This window comes from Pyxicephalus adspersus, chromosome 7, assembly GCF_032062135.1.
Source record: "Pyxicephalus adspersus chromosome 7, UCB_Pads_2.0, whole genome shotgun sequence".
Taxonomy (NCBI): domain Eukaryota; kingdom Metazoa; phylum Chordata; class Amphibia; order Anura; family Pyxicephalidae; genus Pyxicephalus; species Pyxicephalus adspersus.
This window is the reverse complement of record NC_092864.1, coordinates 32,592,898-32,607,532: the sequence shown is the minus strand read 5'-3', so window position 1 is coordinate 32,607,532 and position 14,635 is coordinate 32,592,898. Positions and strand designations below refer to the sequence as shown.

Here is a 14,635-nt window from a genome sequence, read left to right as displayed (position 1 = left end):
CCATTAAATCTTCTATTAGCATAATGTCATTAATAATTTTAAGCCATTGCAAAACAGACTCGCCAAATCTGATAATCGTAGCCATGAGTAATTGTGTATAAAATGCACTGCCCTATAGAAACCAAAGAGGCCAAATTGAAAGGGTCTGAAACAAATATAGAAACCTTGGTAGAACATTTATTTTAATCACTTGTATTATGCCAAACCAAGATATAATCAGTGACCTCCACTTCAGCAGGTCTGATTTTATCTGTTTAATAAGAGGCAAGAAATTCAAATTGAACATTTCTGACAAATCTCTGGCCAAGAACACTCCTAGATAGCGCAGACCACCCAAGGCCCACTTAAAAGATTATTTTTCTCAATTGCATCCTTTTGCCTTTGTGGTAACAATATATTCAGTGCCTCTCATTTACTATAATTAATGTTGAATTTTGCAAGGGAACCGTAAATAGCTAATTCCTTCATAAGATTCAGGAGTGTAGTGACCCGATTAGACAGTATGAATAATAGGTCATCCGCAAATGCTGCAGTTTTGTGCACTTTCTTACCCAAGCGGAGACCTGTAATATCTGAGGTAGCCCTTATGGCCCTTAACAGAGGTTCTAGTGTCAAAATAAATATAACTGGAAAAAAGGGGTTAGCCCTGACGGTTGCGGTTTCATATGTGGAAATACTCTGAAAGGGTGCCATTTACTCTGATCGCCGCTGAATGGCAGAAATAGATGGATCTAATCCAGGTTAACATTTTTGGCCCCAACCCAAAATGCATAGGGTCTGGTCCATGAATGTCCAGTCTACTCTGTCGAATGTCTTCTCTGCATCTGTAGATGCATTCACAGAATTTTAATTGTTTTCATATTTAGTAATAATTGACTAGTTGATGCAACAACCATCTCACTTTAACTAGTACCCTAAACCCATCCAAAACTTTTTTTTCTAAGCAGTCCAGGTGCGCATAAAAATTAACATAATTCAAAAAGAAATGCATCTTTATGGAAAAAGTAAGATTTTTTTAGGGCAAAATCTTCTAATCAAATACCAAATTGTAGCTACAAGACCATATTTGTAAGACTAATTACTGTTTCTAGTGGTCTGAATAAAGTGGCCATAGGCAGCCTGAGGCTGCCTCATATGCAGCACAATATCTGATACTTGAGCTTCAAATTTTTGGAAAATTGCTGTGTGTTCTGGATAATCCTTTCCTTTTTTTAGTTTGAAGAGGGAAATAAAATGAAGGCTGTTCCTGCACCAATCATGTGAGATAACTTGTAGTGGCAGGTCTCAGTATTACAGAAGAGATTAGTTTAAGATTGGCACCAAACCTGTCCTTGGAGTATTACTCCAGAATGGTTGGCGGATAGATTGGCACCAAACCTGTCCTTGGAGTATTACTCCAGAATGGTTGGCGGATAGTTTGTACACTCTGTGCCCACCCCATATTCTTCTTATTTTTACTGATATTCCTATAAATGTATATTTCTGTTCAGTTAAGGATACCCATCGTCTTCTGTTCCCATCCGTCAGCCACACACATGCTGGTGTTTACAAGAGTGTCATCTCCAACAAGGTCGGCAAGGCCGCATGCTATGCTCACCTTTATGTGACAGGTAAGAAAAATAGTAGTTCATGCTGAATATATTATCAGAGTTAACCCGCAAGGTATTGAGATGTTAGTTGTCTACCTTTCATCCTGACCTAATGGCTTCCATGATTCTTCAGTCATTAACTTGGAACAAGCATGCAGAACGTAACTTCTCATTCTTCCAGATGTAGTCCCAACTCCTCCAGATGGTGCCCCCATTATCACATCAGTGACTGGAAAAACAGTAAAAATTCGATGGAATCCCCCGAAGAGGCTAGATCCTGCTATAGGTATGAATCTTTTGTGCATCCCTTCATTGCATGCTTCTAAAAATAAACAATAGAATGCCCATCCTTTTGGCTTTGGCCCCATTCTGGTTCCCACTAGCCATGTAAAGTAGGCTAGTGGGAACCAGACTTTGTTACATTCCTGTTTTCTGTTTTCCAGATCTGAATCAGCTCACTTATTCCATCCAGCAGCAAGTGTTGGGCTCTCCACAATGGACAGCAATTGCTAGCAATGTGAAAGAAACCAACTACACCGTCAAGGCATTGATCAAAGGGCACCAGTATCTTTTTCGTGTGGTCACAAACACTGCTACGGCACACAGCAAACCATCTCCTCCCAGTGATAGTGTCAAGCTTCTGGACAGAGGTGAGGCAGCATAGTGTGAGGGGATGTGTTAAATTTAGCAAATTTAAATATGTATATTTTATAATCATAATCCTTAATATTATAAATTACATTTTTGTGGGTGTTTCATCTTCAAGGGTAGGCATCCATGGGCTTTCTTCTCATCAATGTCCTATTTACTTTTATTGAGTAGTGTGGCAATTTGGAGGCTGCATGGACTTGCTTTGCAGGTTTTTTTTATAATGTCCTAGTCAGATGTGAATAAACTGCAAACATTTAAACTTTCATTGAAAAACAAAATCCATGGACACCTACTTTAAATAATGCAGTCCAAAGGTGGAGTAAATAATGAACTCAATATAATAACATTTTTATATTGTGATCAGGAATAAAAGTGCTGCAAAATATAGAAAAAAAATGTATACTCTATTGGAACGTCTAGTGGATGACACCATACAAAACTTAGTTTTGGCATTGTTGTTCCAGGTCCTTATCTAGAGGAGGCGCCTGTGATCATAGACCGACCTGAGCTCTTGTATATGGTTGAGAATCAGCTCCTGTGTGTTACCGTTACCCTGAACCATGTGGAGGCCAATGTCACCTGGATGAGGTAACAACCAGTGTAAAATTTGTTAATATTCCTCACCTGATGATATCCAAGAACATGGTTAGAAATGATCAATAAATTCTATACAGCAATTGTGTATTTCCCATGTACTGAATTATGAATACCAAATATCAAATGAGAACTTGGATACAAGATTATTATTAAGTAATATTATTATACAGTATAAAAAATATAGTGCCGACATATTACACAACACTGTACAAAGTTCATAGTCATGTCATGAGCTGTGCCTCAAAGGTGCTCACAATCTAATGTCCCTACCATAGTCATATGTCATTAACACAGTCTAAGGCCAATTTTGGGTAGGAAGCCAATTAACCTAATTGCATGTTTTTGGAATGTGGGAGGAAATCAGAGTACCCAGAGGAAACCCATGCAAACTCCATGATAGTGTCCTGGACAAAATTGTAACCTGGGAACTAGCGCTGCAAAGGCCAAAGTGCTAATCTCTGAGCCACCGTGCTGCTTAGATACTATACATGCAAAGCCAAAGTATTGCCTGTACCACTAAAAATGTAAGAACTGATACCCAATATTTTCCATAGGTGAATCTTTCAAGGCCTTCAAATCTCATCAGCTTAGAGCAAACCATAAGTAAAAGATTGAGAATTTTTTCTCCCATTTTAGCTTGAATGACAACACCCAAAACGTGCTGCAATTGCTGCAAAAAATACATTTTGTAAAAGAGATCAGGTGGCTCTACAGCCATCTTGATCACTTTTACTTAAACGTCAGGCATGGCAGAGAAAAAAGAGGATACACACATATAATTGTTATCCAGTATTTTTGTAGCGTTACAAAGTCCATAGTCAAGTCACTAGCTGTCCCTCAAAGGGGGAAATGATAGCAAGAGAAAAAAATCCATTCTAGGTTTGCTAGATCACCTAGGTTCTCCCATGAAACCAAGTTTTGTGGTCTACTGCTAAAGTTTCTCACATCAGCCAACTTTGGGTAAACTTCCTGTAGCGTAAATGTATTTCTATAGTGTAATTATTATGCTTGTAAGGAAATTCCACCATGCCAGGCAGACAGCAATTAAAAATGTGCATTTGCATCAATTTGTTTTACATTTTGCAGTATTATACATTGTGTTTCCTAATGAGATCACATGATACAACCACTGTCCTGTTTTATTTCTTACAATGATATGAATCTTTTTATAAACACAAGTCCTTCTCCCTAGAGCAGGCACGATTCTGCGCAGCGTGGATGGCTTGTGTGAGATGAGTATGCCGGACGATGGGCAGCACTCGCTCACATTCTTCAGTCCCAAGAAGTCCGACCTTGGCCCGCTGACATTCGAGGCCAGGAACCGATATGGAGGTGACAGGTGCACCCTCAACATAGAGATGGCAGGTACCAATCTCGGAGCTGGGCTGTGTGAACCATTAGGGGACAGATAAAGTTGTTAAATAACATGTGGCCTAGTAACAGCCTTCAAGGCTGCATGATCCACCTATTTGCTTTTACTGTATTAAAAAATCAAATATAGATTTTCATCCATCAAGTTTCCCATTTGGGGTGGTGGGGGGGTAGAACTGGTCTGTGACCCCATTGGAGAGATCTACCTACATTTGAGAGGGAAATTGAGAAGGAATCCAAAATGTTGTGTGGGGTCTTTACACAATTTTTATTTTTTTTTGCGCAGAGACACCTCGTTTTGACTCCATCATGGAAGACATAGAGATAAGAACAGGGGAGACAGCTCGCTTTGTTGTGGTGGTTGAAGGAAAACCTATACCGGACATCATGTGGTACAAGGTGGGTTCATATCAGCACCAGATTCCAAAGAAAAAGTTCATTGGTTAAGGAAATGTAATTTTCAAAACACTCCAATTTTTCCAATAAGCAAAAACACGGCAGAGGCTGGTTGCTTTCAGATTGCCACTTTCTTTTTGAAAGATTGTATGAAGCTAAATATACAGCTGGACAAGAGGAAGGGAGCGAGGAGAGTTAGTCCAGTTTGTAAATTGTAGGTGAGGATGCTAAGGGCCTACCAACAACCCAGGAGCACCAGCACCAGCGATTTGATTAGGGCAAATATATTACCTTATTCATCATCAGGCAATACAAGCAGTTAACCCTTGCAGAATGGTGGGAGGACCATTGCAAAGGTAATGGGGTTAAGCTTTAGGAATAGCCTGGTATATGAAAGAAAAATTTTAACCCCAATCGGCCAGACGCTGGTAAGGTTATCTGCGATTCAATGCATTGAGGCAGTCCTCAACAAGGCACTACTCGCTGACCTTTAGGACTAGATAGTTGAATAACATTTACTAGAATATCCCACTGCAACTTAGACATCCTTTCACCTCAATGGACGGCAATTAGAAGTAATGTTTCATATATGGTCACCTATTGTGTAAATTCATTACCTCACATACTTTTCTCCAGAACGGTCAGCTCTTAGTAGAAAGTGGACACTTCAACTTTGTGTATGATGATGCAGAATGCTCTTTGGTTATCCTCAATGCCTCCCCAGAGGACTCAGGAGTATATACCTGCACAGCACGCAACGTAGCTGGTGAGCTCTCCTGTAAGGCCGAACTTCAGGTGTGCGCAGGTAGGTGAATAAAGTTACTCTAAACTGAAAGCTATTTAAATATGCTTCTTCATGCATTTTTCTACATTTTACGTTAAACATGCACTTTGCTGATTTTCTTTTTCATCCATGATTCAGAATGAGGAAGGGATATCAATAAAGTGATTTTCAATGATGTATATGCATTATTACTATTCACCTTAATGTAAAACATTCACATATTTACTGTATACCTGGACACCAAAAGTTGAGGCAAAAGCACAGTTTGTCTTGGTAAATTGTATATTTTGTACAGGGGAGCCTGGAGCTGGGTCAGCATTGGATGAATCAGACGGACTGAAGGCTCGGAGACTGACCGACTACTACATCATTCACAAGGAGATCGGAAGGCAAGTCTTTTCCCATGTCTACGTCTGCAATAGTAATCCAGGGTTGTATTATAGAAAATGCAGTGCGAAATTGCATGACAGGTTCTCATTCACACCCTGTGCATGTGCTTTAGATTACTGTTAGCTTTGATGTAGACTTATTAGATGTGGAGAGACAACAATCATTTTATGTCTTTGTTGTGTCCCAGAGGTGCATTCTCCTATGTTCGCCATGTGGTGGAGAAAAGAAGCGGGTTGGATTTTGCAGCCAAATTTATTTCATCTCGAGGGTCATCCAGAGAGAAGGCGAGGAGAGAGATGAATATGCTGTCCAAGATCAGCCATGAAAGGATTGTTTATTTCCACGAGGCGTTTGAGAAGCGGAGCGCACTGATAATCATCATGGAGCTGTATCCACTACTACAATATGGAAACAAATTCTCTTATGAGAGTTACTGTTCAGGGATGTATACTGAACCTAGAATGATAATTTCTATGTTTCAGGAATAAGTCACTTTTGAATAAATTAAAAACAAAAACTTGGGGGTTTCAAAGATGGCCACCTCTAAAGCTGGTGGTGCTTTGAAAGTAGAACCCTGTTATGTGACCTGTCAAAGTCTTATAACAAGCTGTCTTTCAGTCAAGGAGCTTTCTTAGCCTTCCATTCAGTGCTTTATAAAGTCCATTGGATGTTACCTTGGGTGGTCTGCATTCAAATGCATTTTGCCTAGGAACACCTACTCCTCTAGACTGACCTCAAACCATTAAGGAATTTTGATATCTGCATAGTTCCTCCCAAAAGCCAGCCACCTTCTTGCATGGGGACAGAGGGGTCATAGGAGGAATACTGAAGTAGAGTGATAAGATGTGAATCTCCTCCCACCATTGCTGATTTGTCTGTCTTACATAGAAATACACGCAGACCCATTGATGATGTCACTGGGTGTAAAATAAGATAGGCAAAGAAGGGAAGAGTTTTATTTACACATTTCATTAGAATGCTCATGAGGAAGTAAATGAGGATGCAGAGAAGGCATAGCAAACTTTAGCTTTAAACAAAAATAACTCAAGCACAATACTACAAGTCCCATATCATGGCCTGCATTTTATGAAACATATATTAAATATATTAAAAAAAAGATATTTTGGTAGTGGATGGAAATGTTTTTCAGATTAAAGGAGATAGCTGGAGGACATGTAAAAAAACACCATTTAATGTCATCAGTCACCATACTTTACAACAATGTTATAACAAAAAAACACTAGTCAAAAGCAATGTTTCCGGATCTTTTTAACATGAGGGAAACCTTGAAATAACTTTTATAGCTTCTATAATTATTATATCCGCAGCTAACAGTACATTAGTGGGCTGGCCATTGGGAAGAATGTCTCTTACATTGCTGGCCATTGGGAATAATGTCACCATTACAGATAGCCAAAAAGATCATTGGTGTCAAATGAACTGACCTGAGAGGTACAAACTGCCTATTGATTGAGAAACCCCTAGCAACCACTGGAGGAATCCTGGTTGGGAAACTCTGGTCAAGACAAAATAATTTAATAATGATATGCAGTTTATGCATCAAACAAAATGTGTAACTAACACGCTTGTTATTCTCAATGCATTGTTGCTGGTGGCTTCCCTGGCTTATTAACAGAATGAATCCAGTTGTAACAAATTCTATCATAAACTGTATTAACTCCTTCAAATGGGGCTCACAGGAGGTCAAACATGTTCAATATATAAAAATGTTTCAATGTAAATATGTAAAGTAACACTCCAGCAAGTGTTGAGTGAGGATATACAATGTATTAAAACCACCAGATTGTGTTCATAGTGTTCCTTGACTGGCTGCAGATGTTCCAAAGAAGAACTTCTAGACAGAGTGGTGAGGAAATCTATAGTGCATGAATCAGAGGTGAGTACAGTTAATATAAATTACATTGTATTGTGAAAGCAGCATATGAACAATGTCTAATATGGTGGTGGATGCAGCTAACAATGGGCTCCTGTGCAGAACTGACTTGTAAGCAGAGGAGGATCCATGGCCCTCATGCAGTAGCACACTTTGCACCTCCTTAGGTCCGCTCTGTTCTAATAAAAATTCAGGGCAAAGATTGATTGCAGTAAGTATTAGCTTTGTTGGACACAGACAAGCTCATACAGTAGACAACTGCAAAGTGAAATATGGTTATTCCTAGTACAACAAGCCTTCAACTTCTTGGAGGATAAACTCCAAGCGCCAAGTGTACATATGTTAGCGTAGATAAAAGCCAAGCAATGCAGTGTACAGTGTCACCTTGTGATTGAGCTGAATTGAGGAGAACAGAATGTGCTTGAGAATTCTGGAAGGATTCTGGGATTAATGTCCATGAAGAAGAACACAGCCTTCTACAATCTCTCATCAACCAAATCCAGAAGAATGGCTCCTAGGCAGAGACGTCTGGTGGCTGTATTGGCTAAATGTCAATTTCCAGCAATACAGCTGGTGAGAAACTTTCATACATGCCAATATTTTGGCTATTTTTGGCTAGTAATGAACTGGCGTTGGGCTTTGGTATTTACACCTCGCACTCTTGAACTTGGAGCTTGAGACATGATGTATTGATTCATACTGAGTTGCTGTGGCTTAGGACCTAAATTGCAGGCCTCCTCCTTGGATAGTTTACCTCCTTGGCTTTTGTGATGCTTGGCATGGTGTTATTTATTTTGGCTGGTGCTTCCCAAGGTTCCAAGTATATGAATGTTTTTTATATAAGGTTAGTGCTCTATCAACTGCAAAAAGTAACCTTCATGCCACACTCAAGACTTATGGTGATGGGTAAATACAGCATGGTTCCACTTTTCAAGGTCAATTTTAGTTGCTTCTTAGCTTTATCTGTGCCTTAATAGGTAAATTTCACCTGCAGTTGTTTTCAAACTTAGAGTAGTCCAATTTTTAGCTGCTTCAAGGTATAGAATTGTACAGGGAGAAAAGCAGGTGGACAGTTAAAAGAAGCCCATATACATAGGCCCTTAGCCCTGTTTGACCTGGATGTTTTTTATTGCAATCATGAAGTATTTATGATGTCACAATTAAGAGAGAAGATATTTATTATCAGTGTCTGTGGTGCCATTAAAAAATGTGTTTGGGATCAGAGAATTGTCTGAACCTAAATCACCCGGTACATAATAAAGCCTTCTAGATGAAGTGAGTTCAGACATCCTGGCACATGGGAAGTGGCATTAGAAGAACAGTGGCTCTGAGCTAATGTCTCAAGTGACTCTGAGCTCATGTCTTTTTGATATCTAAATTGGGAATATTACCAAAAATTCTATCTATTTGGCAGCATTGTGTGTATTATATGTGCAGTCTTTATATATAGGGTACACAGTAAATCCTAAACATGACCGTATTTGTTAATATATGTGTGTTCCAATGTACCCTTTGTACTTTTTACTGATCTATTTCCAGATTCGATCCTTTGTGCGTCAAATCTTAGAAGGATTAGATTATTTGCACCACAAGAAAATTTTACATTTGGACATCAAGGTGAGTTAGTTCTTTTTTCAGTGCATTTTTTTTCAAATGCATTAAGGAACCCCAGACTTACGTCCTTGTGCAATAGAAAAGCATGGGTGGCAGTACTGGTATTATTGGCTAAGACCCGTCCATCACAAGTGAGGGTTTTAGTAAGCCTTGGCATCTCTATAATTCATTAATACTAACCACAACACAAGCTCACTGCCAGTCTGAACATAACCCTAATGTATGTTTGTTCATATTTCAGCCAGAAAATGTTCTTATGGCAGATATGACCAGCGATCAGATCCGGATCTGTGATTTTGGGAATGCCCAAGAGATGAATGATGGGGAGCCACAGTACTGCAAATACGGCACTCCAGAGTTTGTGGCCCCAGAGATTGTCAACCAGATGCCAATTTCTTCAGTCACTGATATATGGTATTAACAGATGTGTGATAACCTGATATGCAGCTTCTCTCTTATATCATTATGGAATTTAATTTTATGTTTTTTTTGTTTTGTTTTTTTCTTTCAGGCCAGTTGGGGTCCTTGCCTATTTATGGTATGTGGTTCATTTTACCTTCTGTAAAATTGACTTAATAAAACCAATAGAATGTGGGGTAGGGGACTCTTGTAAAAATGGAACCCATGCCAAAGTGTTTTCAGAACAAGAGAGGAGCCTGTACAACTGTGCAGGGTTTAAAGGAAGCATGGAGGTCATTGTTAGGTGGTATCAACATATTATATAAATTATATATACATCTTACACAATACACAATTTTAAATCTGGCATGTTAACAAAATCATCTCTGTTCTGTACTGTATACCTATGTATAAGTGCAAACCAGTAATCCATGAAAACGATCTAAAATTGGCTGATAGCTGCTGGTACATAGTTACATAGTCAGGTTGAAAAATGAAAATAATCTATCAAGGTCAACCACTAGGGAAATAAACATATCCCAGATATAAAATCCTATAGACATAGTTTATTCAGAGGATAAAACCCTTGGTTCAATTTGCTCCAACAGGGAAAAAAAATTCTTCCTGAGAATTCTTCCATGAGGCAATCGGATGTTACCTGGATCAACAGTCTTCTATCTTTCCTTTATAGCTTTAATACCCAATTAAAGTCTGTGCTTTTAGAAATAATCCAGGTTTTTCTTCAACCCCCTCTAGCGTTTTAATTCTGTCTGTATTTCCATGCAAAAAGCATTACATTTTTTTGCATGGCAATTTATTTTACATTGAAGGCCTATAATTATTAGGCATAATTCACTGAAATATGTTCAATAGTTAATAAATTTAATAATAAACTTTAAATAAAAAAACACAAAATCTGGTAAAAAAAATTAAAAAAAAATGTATTATTTCCTCATAGCTGAGCTCCTCCATTCAATTTATTAGTTTAGTTGCCCTTCTCTGTACTCTTTCCAATTCCACAATGTGTTTTTAGTGAACTGGTGCCCAAAACTGGACTGCATATTCCAGATGTGGTCTGACCAATGCTTTGTCCAGGGGCAGGATTATGTCCCCATCTCTGCAGTCTATTCCTCTTTTATTACAAGAAAATACTTTGCTAGCTTTAGGTACATATTACAATAGTTCTTACTAAGTGTATAATATGATTCCGGTCATTTCAGAAAGAATCATTTTTGTGTAGAGAGGCATGGATTATAACCACTGTTAGATTTTTATTGCTGTCTGTGTGCAGTGTGGTACTTTTTTCTAAATTTGTGGCTGTACAGCTTTGAAGCTTTACTACAAATAAATGAGACCCTAAGTGTATGAAGAGATTATTTTTCTTTGAATCTACTATGATATATTAAAAATCAACACCACACCGTATGGTAGATATTCACATGTTTAACTCCTCTAGCCTTACAGGAGTTTCTCCCTTCGTGGGCGAAAATGATTACACCACGCTGATGAATATTCGAGGATATACAGTGGCATTTGAAGAAAAGATGTTTGCAGATCTAACTCGGGAAGCAAGAGGGTTCCTAATTAAGGTCTTGGGCAATGAGAAACTGTGAGTATTACCCAGCTAAACAGAAGCTTGATTTTTGTTCAAGTCATCTGCAGCATTTTTCCCAGGAATTTATTCATGTTATTTGAGGAGCTTTATCTGGTTGTGCTTAGTTCTTCTTTGTGAGAATCTGTATAAACTATGACCATGTAATCAGTCTCATTGTTATACTAAACAGGACTTCATCCCCTGGGGTCCCACTGAATAAATGCAATATATGGTCAAAATCTTGTAGACACCTGACCATCAAATTAATTTTATGACTTAAGGTATTAAGTTCAGGTATCTCCACTGAAGGTAATGTTAATTCTACAGAATGCACATAATCTTTAAACTCTTTAAACCTTTTGGTGAAGACCCTTTCCTGTTCCAGCATTGTAGTGAAAATTTGGTGAGGACTCTTTTCTATTGAGGCATTGTGGTTACAGTTTGAGAAAGACCCTTTTCTGTTCAAACATGACATCGCTCCTATGGAGAAAACCAGCTTGTATGGTTTGATGAGTTTAGTGTATGGAGAACTTGAGTGGCCAGAACCCCTTACCCCACTGAACACCATTAGGATGAGTTGAGTTATTGAATAGAAGCCTCTTCCTCTTCAAGGTTATTATTAATATACAGTATTTATATAGCACCATCATATTATGCAGCGCTGTACAAAGTCATGTTACTGGCTAACCCTCAAAGGGGCTCACAATCTAATGTCCCTACCATAGTCATATGTCTTTAATACAGTTTAAAGGTAAATTTTGGGGGGAAGCCAATTAACCTAAATGTTTTTGGGATGTGGGAGGAAACCGGAGTACCTGGAGAAAACCCACACAAACACAGGAAGAACCTGCTAACCCCATGCAGATTGTGTCCTGGCCAGGATTCGAAAAGGCCAGAGCACTAACCTCTGAGCCACTGTGCTATCTAGGTTTTCTCCTACTACATCAGTGGGCCTGATTTATTAAAACTCTCTAAGGCAGGAGAGGATACACTTTCATCAGAGAACCTGGGTGATCCAAAAAAAAATGGAATGGATCTTTTCCATGACTAAAAACATTTGCTAATAAACATCAAAATACTTTAAGTAATCCATTCCAGATTTGTGGATCACACAGGTTCACCAAAGAAAGCATATCCTCCCCAGCCTTTAAGAGATTTAATAAGTGTCTAACCTCAGAGGTCTTTCCAGAAAAGGGGGCTTTAAATCGCTGCAAAAGGGGTCCTGAAGAATTGGGCTACTAAAAGTTCCACAATCAGGCGGATTATTAATGCATAAAGGGTAAGGCAATTTCTCTTCTGTAAAATCTCTTGCCTGCCTGATTGCTCCAGGAAGTTGGCAAAAAAAGAGCTGAATCAGCTTTGGTTGCCAGAAAACCCAACAAATCTGGCTTCCCCTGCACGTCTCGGGAATAAATGAATAAAAAAGTCATCCCAGACTGGCAAAAAAAGATGTCCGAAGATCCTATGCAGGAAGAGAGGGAAAATGAAGATAGGAGCTCCCTGCAAGGAAATGGGGAAGGTGAGTAAGGTGAGTAAGCAGGCTTAGTTCCACTTTAATACCCATTAGAAATGGAGGCCAAACTAGTTCATCAAGAAGTATTGGTCAGATGTTTGCAATCATTTTTCCATAAATTGTATCAAAGTAAACCTAAGCTTCCTTCAATCAATAACTGTCATTGGAAGTGAGAACACTGGGAAATCTTTTCGACTAAGCTAAGAGATGGGGGGGGGTTGAGGTGAACTTTATCATCAAAATCTTCTATCTATTTTTGTTTAATGCAGTCACTCAGTCTTGGAACATCACATTTGATTATTCTTAAGGGATGTAAATTCAATGTAGTACTAACGTTTCTGTTTCTGTCTGGATTAGGAGACCTAATGCAGAGGAGAGCTTGGAGCATCCATGGTTCAAAGTGAGTGGGATACCTCTTTATTATTTTCTACTATGTATCATCCATAAATCCAAACTTGTACAATTCTGTTACATTGTATTATACCAGACAACTGCTTATTTCATATCTAAAGGTTGATGCTGGTTCTTATCATGTCAATGCATATTGCTTCCTGTTCATTTAAAAATCATTGTTCAGTACATGTTGTTGCTTACTGCAAGCACCATGAAACATCACTCCATGGAGCCAGACAGACATCAAAAACCAAAAATTAAGAAAACAATTACATGTTAATTAAAGGTTGTGCTGCCTTCAGGGATGCTTATATCATAAGATATATGCAATTAATTTATGAATTTAGCTACTTACTAAAATAATAACTTGGCTTTTTTAAAAAACAATACAACCCTTGTGAGGAATTATTTAATTAGGACAGCAATACTGTACTTTAAAAGAAAACATTGCTGAGACCAAATTATTAAAGGCTTTGCTGCTATGTTACACTGGTCCAGTGGTTTCAACAATTTAGAATTGACTCAAAGTAAATTTACAGATCTGGGGTTTTGAATTCACCCAAACTTAAACAGTGAATGTATACTTATGACAAAGATAAATTTTGAAGCATTTTCAGAATGCTTCAGGAGAGTTCAACAAAGTGAGCCTTTAGATTTAGTTTTGAACAGGTTACAAAATACCAGATATACACACACACACACACACACACACATATATATATATATATATATATAAAGAGAGAGAGAGAGAGAGAGAGAGAGAGAGAGAGAGAGAGAGAGAGCGAGCGAGAGAGAGAGAGAGAGACATATATATATATATATATATATAAAGAGAGAGAGAGAGAGAGAGAGAGAGAGAGAGAGAGAGAGAGAGAGCGAGCGAGAGAGAGAGAGAGAGCGCGCACAAATAAAGGGGATAGATGTACCAACATGATAAATATGATTATAGTTGCATCTATGAAGGCTATAATTAATTTTGTATGTTATCTGTTTTTAGACTTTGGCAAAAGGAAAAAACATCAGCACGGATCATATTAAATTGTTCCAGTCACGACGCAAGTGGCAGGTCAGTTGCCTTGCTTGTAACAATATGAAATACAATGCGCTATATAATAAGCCAGTTTATGATTGCCATTTGTTCTCGGACAACTAACTATCTTTGGTGGAAGTTGTCATTTAATGAATGCACACTGCTTTTATGCAAAAGTGAACGTACATGGGTTCTGTTTATGAACAGTTTGGTGAACTTTCATCGAAGTTCAGGAATTGCAGGGGAACCTATTAAAGACTTGAATCTTGTCATTGAGTTTAGGTCTTTTTAGGAATTTTAAGCAAACTATTGCTAAACAAAAGGCACAGGAAAGCTGACACAAATTGTTAGCTCTTGTGACGTAGCTGACCAGGCATGAGGTGTATGCACTGCATTATAGTTTGCTTATTACTTTTGTTG

The 14,635-nt window shown here is 38.3% G+C and overlaps 1 protein-coding gene across 3 annotated transcripts in view; it reads left to right on the top strand.

Moving 5' to 3' along the window:
- The window catches only part of SPEG (striated muscle enriched protein kinase), a 165,175-nt gene that overhangs the window by 123,882 nt on the left and 26,658 nt on the right, over nt 1-14,635 (top strand). For all 3 annotated transcript variants that reach the window (XM_072418030.1, XM_072418031.1, XM_072418032.1), the window contains 16 exons: nt 1,491-1,610; nt 1,771-1,875; nt 2,033-2,239; nt 2,705-2,828; nt 4,030-4,202; nt 4,495-4,607; nt 5,241-5,409; nt 5,684-5,777; nt 5,966-6,166; nt 7,615-7,675; nt 9,212-9,289; nt 9,528-9,700; nt 9,798-9,824; nt 11,142-11,294; nt 13,150-13,192; nt 14,183-14,251. In XM_072418030.1, the coding sequence (XP_072274131.1) occupies nt 1,491-1,610; nt 1,771-1,875; nt 2,033-2,239; nt 2,705-2,828; nt 4,030-4,202; nt 4,495-4,607; nt 5,241-5,409; nt 5,684-5,777; nt 5,966-6,166; nt 7,615-7,675; nt 9,212-9,289; nt 9,528-9,700; nt 9,798-9,824; nt 11,142-11,294; nt 13,150-13,192; nt 14,183-14,251 (1,910 nt within the window). The remainder of the gene's footprint in view (nt 1-1,490; nt 1,611-1,770; nt 1,876-2,032; nt 2,240-2,704; nt 2,829-4,029; nt 4,203-4,494; nt 4,608-5,240; nt 5,410-5,683; nt 5,778-5,965; nt 6,167-7,614; nt 7,676-9,211; nt 9,290-9,527; nt 9,701-9,797; nt 9,825-11,141; nt 11,295-13,149; nt 13,193-14,182; nt 14,252-14,635) is intronic.